This window comes from Pristiophorus japonicus, chromosome 30 (assembly GCF_044704955.1).
Source record: "Pristiophorus japonicus isolate sPriJap1 chromosome 30, sPriJap1.hap1, whole genome shotgun sequence".
In the NCBI taxonomy this organism is placed as follows: Eukaryota; Metazoa; Chordata; class Chondrichthyes; family Pristiophoridae; genus Pristiophorus; species Pristiophorus japonicus.
The window spans coordinates 1995767-2005156 of record NC_092006.1 but is presented as its reverse complement, the minus strand read 5'-3'; the positions used below and the strand labels follow the sequence as shown (position 1 = coordinate 2005156).

Genomic DNA, 9390 nt, shown 5'->3' with positions numbered 1-9390 from the left:
GGTTCAGGGTGTGCGGGGGGTCAGGGTGTGCGGGGGGGGTTCAGGGTGTGCGGGGGGTCAGGGTGTGCGGGGGTCAGGGTGTGCGGGGGGGGTTCAGGGTGTGCGGGGGGTCAGGGCTCAGTGCGGGGGGGGTTCAGGGTGTGCGGGGGGGTCAGGGTGTGCGGGGGGGTTCAGGGTGTGCGGGGGGTCAGGGTGTGCGGGGGGGGTTCAGGGTGTGCGGGGGGGTTCAGGGTGTGCGGGGGGTCAGGGTGTGCGGGGGGGTTCAGGGTGTGCGGGGGGGGTCAGGGTGTCCGGGGGGTTCAGGGTGTGCGGGGGGGTCAGGGTGTGCGGGGGGGTTCAGGGTGTGCGGGGGGGGTCAGGGTGTGCGGGGGGGTTCAGGGTGTGCGGGGGGGTTCAGGGTGTGCGGGGGGGTCAGGGTGTGCGGGGGGTTCAGGGTGTGCGGGGGGGGGTCAGGGTGTGCGGGGGGTTCAGGGTGTGCGGGGGGGTCAGGGTGCGGGGGGGGGGTTCAGGGTGTGCGGGGGGGTCAGGGTGTGCGGGGGGGTCAGGGTGTGCGGGGGGGTTCAGGGTGTGCGGGGGGGTCAGGGTGTGCGGGGGGGTTCAGGGTGTGCGGGGGGGTTCAGGGTGTGCGGGGGTGGTCAGGGTGTGCGGGGGGTTCAGGGTGTGCGGGGGGTTCAGGGTGTGCGGGGGGGGTCAGGGTGTGCGGGGGGGTCAGGGTGTGCGGGGGGGTCAGGGTGTGCGGGGGGGGTCAGGGTGTGAGGGGGGGGTCAGGGTGTGCGGGGGGGTCAGGGTGTGCGGGAGGGGTCAGGGTGTGCGGGGGGGGTCAGGGTGTGCGGGGGGGTCAGGGTGTGCGGGGGGGGTCAGGGTGTGCGGGGGGGGTCAGGGTGTGCGGGGGGGGTCAGGGTGTGCGGGGGGGTCAGGGTGTGCGGGAGGGGTCAGGGTGTGCGGGGGGGGTCAGGGTGTGCGGGGGGGGTCAGGGTGTGCGGGGGGGGTCAGGGTGTGCGGGGGGGGGTCAGGGTGTGCGGGGGGGGTCAGGGTGTGCGGGGGGGTCAGGGTGTGCGGGGGGGTCAGGGTGCGGGGGGGGGGGTTCAGGGTGTGCGGGGGGGTTTCAGGGTGTGCGGGGGGGGTCAGGGTGTGCGGGGGGGGTCAGGGTGTGCGTGGGGGGGGGGGAGTTCAGGGTGTGCGGGGGGTTCAGGGTGTGTGGGGGGGTCAGGGTGTGCGGGGGGGGTTCAGGGTGTGCGTGGGGGGGGGGGAGTTCAGGGTGTGCGGGGGGTTCAGGGTGTGCGGGGTGGGTCAGGGTGTGCGGGGGGGGTCAGGGTGTCCGGGGGGGTCAGGGTGTGCGGGGGGGTCAGGGTGTGCGGGGGGGGTTCAGGGTGTGCGGGGGGGTCAGGGTGTGCGGGGGGGGGGGGTTCAGGGTGTGCGGGGGGGTCAGGGTGTGCGGGGGGGGTGTGTTCAGGGTGTGCGGGGGGGGGGTTCAGGGTGTGCGGGGATGGGGTTCAGGGTGTGCGGGGGGGTCAGGGTGTGCGGGGGGGTCAGGGTGTGCGGGGGGGTCAGGGTGTGAGGTTCAGGGTGCGGGGTCAGGGTGCGGGGGTCAGAGGAAGGTCATCGATGGCGGGGTGGTGAGCCGCAGTGAGCTGACGGATTGCGGAGCGGGAGGCCGGGGATTTGCGCGGAATTGAGAAACGGCAGCAGCTATTCCCTCCGAACAAGCAAATGGGCTTCTGCAAATAGAATTAGGGGCCTGTCAGGCCCAACAAGAGCATTTGTAGCTCAGTAATTATTGAAATATTGATTCGAGGAGCTGTCTAAGAGGCTTAAACTCCAGCAGATATACCGTCAGTAGCAAATAAACACTGCGTTTAGGCAGGGTCTCAGGGGAGTGGCGGAACTGGAGCTCTGGGCCCATTGCCAGACACGCCATCAATAAGATTGTTTGTCACACAGCATCAGGCCAGCCTTCAGTCACTCTCCACCCAGCCATCGCCACGAGCATGTCCACAGCACCTTCAACACAGTAACCGCTGCCCCCCACCCCCTGCCATTCGCAGGACCATCACTCCGACAGGCAACTGACCCCGGGCCACGTCAGGAGAGATCAGGGACAGGTGACCCAAAGCTGCGGCAAGCAGGGCGTCTTTAAAGGAGCGTCTTAGAGGAGGAGAGAGAGGCGGAGAGGTTTAGGGAGGGAGTTCCAGAGCTTGGGGCCCCCCCCCCCCAGGCAGCTGAAGGCACGGCCACCGATGGTGGAGCGATGGAAATCGGGGGATGGGCAAGAGGGCAGAATTGGAGGAGGGCAGAGATCTCGGGGGAGTTGTAGGGGCTGGAGGGGGTTACAGAGATAGGGAGGGGTGTAGGGGCTGGAGGGGGTTACAGAGATAGGGAGGGGTGTAGGGGGGGTTACAGAAATAGGGAGGGGTGTAGGGGCTGGAGGAGGTTACAGAGATAGGGAGGGGTGTCGGGGCTGGAGGAGGTTACAGAGATAGGGAGGGGTGTCGGGGCTGGAGGAGGTTACAGAGATAGGGAGGGGTGTAGGGGCTGGAGGAGGTTACAGAGATAGGGAGGGGAGTAGGTCACGCGGCCCAAGGGAGAACCAGTTGATGTGGTATATTTGGACTTTCAGAAGGCTTTCGACAAGGTCCCACACAAGAGATTAATGTGCAAAGTTAAAGCACATGGGATTGGGGGTAGTGTGCTGACGTGGATTGAGAACTGGTTGTCAGACAGGAAGCAAAGAGTAGGAGTAAACGGGTACTTTTCAGAATGGCAGGCAGTGACTAGTGGGGTACCGCAAGGTTCTGTGCTGGGGCCCCAGCTGTTTACACTGTACATTAATGATTTCGACGAGGGGATTAAATGTAGTATCTCCAAATTTGCAGATGACACTAAGTTGGGTGGCAGTGTGAGCTGCGAGGAGGATGCTATGAGGCTGCAGAGCGACTTGGATAGGTTAGGTGAGTGGGCAAATGCATGGCAGATGAAGTATAATGTGGATAAATGTGAGGTTATCCACTTTGGTGGTAAAAACAGAGAGACAGACTATTATCTGAATGGTGACAGATTAGGAAAAGGGGAGGTGCAAAGAGACCTGGGTGTCATGGTACATCAGTCACTGAAGGTTGGCATGCAGGTACAGCAGGCGGTTAAGAAAGCAAATGGCATGTTGGCCTTCATAGCGAGGGGATTTGAGTACAGGGGCAGGGAGGTGTTGCTACAGTTGTACAGGGCCTTGGTGAGGCCACACCTGGAGTATTGTGTACAGTTTTGGTCTCCTAACTTGAGGGAGGACATTCTTGCTATTGAGGGAGTGCAGCGAAGGTTCACCAGATTGATTCCCGGGATGGTGGGACTGACCTATCAAGAAAGACTGGATCAACTGGGCTTGTATTCACTGGAGTTCAGAAGAATGAGAGGGGATCTCATAGAAACGTTTAAAATTCTGACGGGTTTAGACAGGTTAGATGCAGGAAGAATGTTCCCGATTTTGGGGAAGTCCAGAACCAGGGGTCACAGTCTAAGGATAAGGGGTAAGCCATTTAGGACCGAGATGAGGAGAAACTTCTTCACCCAGAGAGTGGTGAACCTGTGGAATTCTCTACCACAGAAAGTAGTTGAGGCCAATTCACTAAATATATTCAAAAAGGAGTTGGATGTAGTCCTTACTACTCGGGGGATCAAGGGGTATGGCGAGAAAGCAGGAAGGGGGTACTGAAGTTGCATATTCAGCCATGAACTCATTGAATGGCGGTGCAGGCTAGAAGGGCTGAATGGCCTACTCCTGCACCTATTTTCTATGTTTCTATGTTTCTATGTAGGGGCTGGAGGAGGTTACAGAGATAGGGAGGGGTGTAGGGGCTGGAGGAGGTTACAGAGATAGGGAGGGGTGTAGGGGCTGGAGGAGGTTACAGAGATAGGGAGGGGTGTAGGGGCTGCAGGAGGTTACAGAGATAGGGAGGGGTGTAGGGCTGGAGGGGGTTACAGAGATAGGGAGGGGTGTAGGGGCTGGAGGGGGTTACAGAGATAGGGAGGGGTGTAGGGGGTTACAGAGATAGGGAGGGGTGTAGGGGCTGGAGGAGGTTACAGAGATAGGGGGGGGTGTAGGGGCTGGAGGGGGTTACAGAGATAGGGAGGGGTGTAGGGGCTGGAGGGGGTTACAGAGATAGGGAGGGGTGTAGGGGGTTACAGAGATAGGGAGGGGTGTAGGGCTGGAGGGGGTTACAGAGATAGGGAGGGGTGTAGGGGCTGGAGGAGGTTACAGAGATAGGGAGGGGTGTAGGGGCTGGAGGAGGTTACAGAGATAGGGAGGGGTGTAGGGGCTGCAGGAGGTTACAGAGATAGGGAGGGATGTAGGGCTGGAGGGGGTTACAGAGATATGGAGGGGTGTAGGGGCTGGAGGAGGTTACAGAGATAGGGAGGGGTGTAGGGGCTGGAGGGGGTTACAGAGATAGGGAGGGGTGTAGGGGCTGGAGGGGGTTACAGAGATAGGGAGGGGTGTAGGGCTGGAGGGGGTTACAGAGATAGGGAGGGGTATAGGGGCTGGAGGGGGTTACAGAGATAGGGAGGGGTGTAGGGGCTGGAGGGGGTTACAGAGATAGGGAGGGGTGTAGGGGCTGGAGGGGGTTACAGAGATAGGGAGGGGTATAGGGGCTGGAGGGGGTTACAGAGATAGGGAGGGGTGTAGGGGGTTACAGAGATAGGGAGGGGTGTAGGGGCTGCAGGAGGTTACAGAGATAGGGAGGGGTGTAGGGCTGGAGGGGGTTACAGAGATATGGAGGGGTGTAGGGGCTGGAGGAGGTTACAGAGATAGGGAGGGGTGTAGGGGCTGCAGGAGGTTACAGAGATAGGGAGGGATGTAGGGCTGGAGGGGGTTACAGAGATATGGAGGGGTGTAGGGGCTGGAGGAGGTTACAGAGATAGGGAGGGGTGTAGGGGCTGGAGGGGGTTACAGAGATAGGGAGGGGTGTAGGGGCTGGAGGGGGTTACAGAGATAGGGAGGGGTGTAGGGCTGGAGGGGGTTACAGAGATAGGGAGGGGTGTGTGAGGGGAGCCGTTGTGTTTATTAAGTGGCACAGCCCTCACTGATACTGTATTTGAAAACTCCCCCATCTCCCCCTTTGTGAGAGATCAGACCCATGCACCACCTTTGGGACAACGTGTCCCTTGAATAAGACGCTCGGGCTGACACACGCCCTCGGTCTGACCTGTCTTCATAACATAACAGCATCTGAAATAGGAGGCAGGAGTCGGCCATTTGGCCTCTCGAGCCTGCTCCGCCATTCAATGAGGTCTCCTTACCTAAGGAAGGATATACTTGCCACAGAGGGAATGCAGCGAAGGTTCACCAGACTGATTCCCGGGATGGCTGGACTGTCGTATGAGGAGAGACTGGATCGACTGGGCCTGTATTCACCGGAGTTTAGAAGAATGAGAGGGGATCTCATTGAAAGGTATAAAATTCTGACGGGGTTGGACAGACTGGATGCGGGGAGGATGTTTCCCCGGGGCTGGGAAGTCGAGAACAAGGGGTCACACAGTCTCAGGATACGGGGCAGGGAATCTAGGAGCGAGATGAGGAGAAATGTTTTCACTCCGAGGGAGGTGAACCTGTGGAATTCTCTCCCACAGAAGGCTGTGGGGGCCAAGTCACTGAATATATTTAAGAGGGAGATAGATAGATTTCTAGACACAAAAGGCATCCAGGGGTCTGGGGAGAAAGTGGGAATATGGTGTTGGGATAGAGGATCAGCCATGATCATATTGAATGGTGGTGCAGACTCGAGGGGCCGAATGGCCTACTCCTGCTCCTATTTTCTATGTTTCTATGGCGCTTCAAAAGTGGGGCGCTGTTTGTGACAGGGGCTTACCCGTCTCTCGGGGCTCGCCGGGGGGGGGGGGTTCAGGTTGGCATGGCCGCCCATGGGGGCCAATCTCCACGCCAACGCCGAGCCTGACGCTCGAGCACCGGGCCCCGCGGGTGAGGGGCGGAGGGAGGGCCGGCCAGGAGCCCAAGAGCGAGAGTTTGGGGCGACGAGGGACAGGGAAGCCAAGGTTTCGCTAACTGTCCGTCTGTCTCTGTAGATCGCAGGGCCCCGACGCGACCATCCTGGTCAGTGGTGGTGAGCAACCCTTTGGACAACTCAAGCTGCCCCAGCTGTTGCATGTCGCCAAGCAGATCGCCTCGGGCATGGTGTACCTCGCCTCGCTTCACTTTGTGCACAGGGACCTGGCCACCAGGAACTGCCTGGTGGGCGAGAGCATGGTGGTGAAGATCGGAGACTTCGGCATGTCCCGGGATATCTACAGTACCGACTACTACAGGGTGAGCCCACTGACACTGTCCCATCAAACACTCCCAGGGCAGGTACAGGGGGTTAGATACAGAGTAAAGCTCCCTCTACACTGTCCCATCAAACACTCCCAGGGCAGGTACAGCACGGGGTTAGATACAGAGTAAAGCTCCCTCTACACTGTCCCATCAAACACTCCCAGGGCAGGTACAGCACGGGGTTAGATACAGAGTAAAGCTCCTTCTACACTGTCCCATCAAACACTCCCAGGGTAGGTACAGCACGGGGTTAGATACAGAGTAAAGCTCCCTCTACACTGTCCCATCACACACTCCCAGGGTAGGTACAGCACGGGGTTAGATACAGAGTAAAGCTCCCTCTACACTGTCCCATCACACACTCCCAGGGCAGGTACAGGGGGTTAGATACAGAGTAAAGCTCCCTCTACACTGTCCCATCAAACACTCCCAGGGCAGGTACAGCACGGGGTGAGATACAGAGTAAAGCTCCCTCTACACTGTCCCATCAAACACTCCCAGGGCAGGTACAGCACGGGGTTAGATACAGAGTAAAGCTCCCTCTACACTGTCCCATCAAACACTCCCAGGGCAGATACAGGGGGTTAGATACAGAGTAAAGCTCCCTCTACACTGTCCCATCAAACACTCCCAGGGCAGGGACAGCACGGGGTTAGATGCAGAGTAAAGCTCCCTCTACACTGTCCCATCAAACACTCCCAGGGCAGGTACAGCACGAGGTTAGATACAGAGTAAAGCTCCCTCTACACTGTCCCATCAAACACTCCCAGGGCAGATACAGGGGGTTAGATACAGAGTAAAGCTCCCTCTACACTGTCCCATCAAACACTCCCAGGGCAGGGACAGCACGGGGTTAGATGCAGAGTAAAGCTCCCTCTACACTGTCCCATCAAACACTCCCAGGGCAGGTACAGCACGAGGTTAGATACAGAGTAAAGCTCCCTCTACACTGTCCCATCACACACTCCCAGGGCAGGTACACGGGGTTAGATACAGAGTAAAGCTCCCTCTACACTGTCCCATCAAACACTCCCAGGGCAGGTACAGCACGGGGTTAGATACAGAGTAAAGCTCCCTCTACACTGTCCCATCAAACACTCCCAGGGCAGGTACAGCACAGGGTTAGATACAGAGTAAAGCTCCCTCTACACTGTCCCATCAAACACTCCCAGGGCAGGTACAGGGGGTTAGATACAGAGTAAAGCTCCCTCTACACTGTCCCATCAAACACTCCCAGGGCAGGTACAGCACGGGGTTAGATACAGAGTAAAGCTCCCTCTACACTGTCCCATCAAACACTCCCAGGGCAGGTACAGCACAGGGTTAGATACAGAGTAAAGCTCCCTCTACACTGTCCCATCAAACACTCCCAGGGCAGGTACAGGGGGTTAAATACAGAGTAAAGCTCCCTCTACACTGTCCCATCAAACACTCCCAGGGCAGGTACAGCACGGGGTTAGATACAGAGTAAAGCTCCCTCTACACTGTCCCATCAAACACTCCCAGGGCAGGTACAGGGGGTTAGATACAGAGTAAAGCTCCCTCTACACTGTCCCATCAAACACTCCCAGGGCAGGTACAGGGGGTTAGATACAGAGTAAAGCTCCCTCTACACTGTCCCATCAAACACTCCTTTATCTCGGGGACATGGGATGACGTTTAGTTCAGGCGCTGGATGTGAGATTTATAGAATAGAATTTTTACCGTGGAGAAGGGAGCCATTCGGCCCCTCGTGCCAAGTCCCCATCTCCAGACCACGTGAGAAAACAGATCAAGAATTTCCAAGACCTGTTGATCAGAAACCAGTCTCGGAGCAAAGGCTTGGCTCAGACACGGGTCCCAACGTGTCAATGGGCCCAATACTTCATCCAATTGTCCTTCGAACGTTGTGCTGGGATTGTCTCAGCTGTTGACTGCAATCCTTCCTGTTAACCCCCCACCCCCCGCCCCTTGCCCCCCTCCCTCCCCCTACAGCTCACTGATAGCACGGGTCTACACCACCCATCGCCTGTCACTCAACTGCCCGTCACAGAGGGACACCGTTCATCATTGCCCCGTTCCTCCAGCGCGAAGCTCGGCATGTTATTGGGGCGGCCTGAAACGGGCGCTGCCGTGTTCAATACGGCGGGTTATCCACGTTGATGCAGGCATCTCCGCATGTCCCTCGAGCGAGGCGTTAAACCCGAGGACCCCGTCTGCCCTCTCGGGCGGATCTAAACGATCCGGCGGTCACTATTTCGAAGATAAGCGGGGATTGTGGGGGAGGCGGTGGGGGAGTTCCCCGCTGTGCCCTGGGAGCCCAATGTCGCTCCCTCGACCAACATCGCTAAAACCCACTCCACCAATCACACCCTCTCTAGACGCATCTTTAGTTTGCTAACTTGTCCCGTTGCTCTCTCATTTTTACCCACCATCACTTGTGTCTCTCTAATCTCTCCTGCCTCCCCCTCTATCACCGACCTTCCCTCTTGTTCTCCCCTCCTCCTTTCGCTGACCCCCTGCACCCTTGCAACAACCTGTTTCATCTGAAACTTTCCCAGTTCTGACAAAGGGTCACAGACCTGAAACGTTAACTCTGTTTCTCTCTCTGAAATTTCCAGCATGCGCTGTTTTTATTTCAGGTTCCAGCATCTGCAGTATTTTGCTTTTGCCCAGCCTGTTCACCATTTTCCCAATATGTATACCCTCGCATTTCTGGTATCATCCTTGTAAATCTTCTCTGCACCCTCTCCAGTGCCTCCATATTCTTTTTATAATACAGCGACCAGAACTGTGCACAGTGCTCCAAGTGTGGTCTAACCCAGGTATATGGAGACCAGAACTGTGCACGGTGCTCCAAGTGTGGTCTAACCCAGGTATATGGAGACCAGAACTGTGCACGGTGCTCCAAGTGTGGTCTAACCCAGGTATATGGAGACCAGAACTGTGCACGGTGCTCCAAGTGTGGTCTAACCCAGGTATATGGAGACCAGAACTGTGCACGGTGCTCCCAGTGTGGTCTAACCCAGGTATATGGAGACCAGAACTGTGCACAGTGCTCCCAGTGTGGTCTAACCCAGGTATATGGAGAC

At 58.0% G+C, this 9390-nt stretch overlaps 1 protein-coding gene across 1 annotated transcript in view; it reads left to right on the top strand.

Annotated features, from left to right (window-relative positions):
- The first annotated feature begins 5910 nt into the window (after nt 1-5910).
- LOC139240079 (high affinity nerve growth factor receptor-like) overlaps nt 5911-9390 on the top strand; it is an 8265-nt gene continuing 4785 nt past the window's right edge. Inside the window, exons 1-2 of the mRNA XM_070868453.1 lie at nt 5911-6011; nt 6073-6313. Coding sequence (XP_070724554.1) covers nt 5911-6011; nt 6073-6313 — 342 coding nt within the window. The remainder of the gene's footprint in view (nt 6012-6072; nt 6314-9390) is intronic.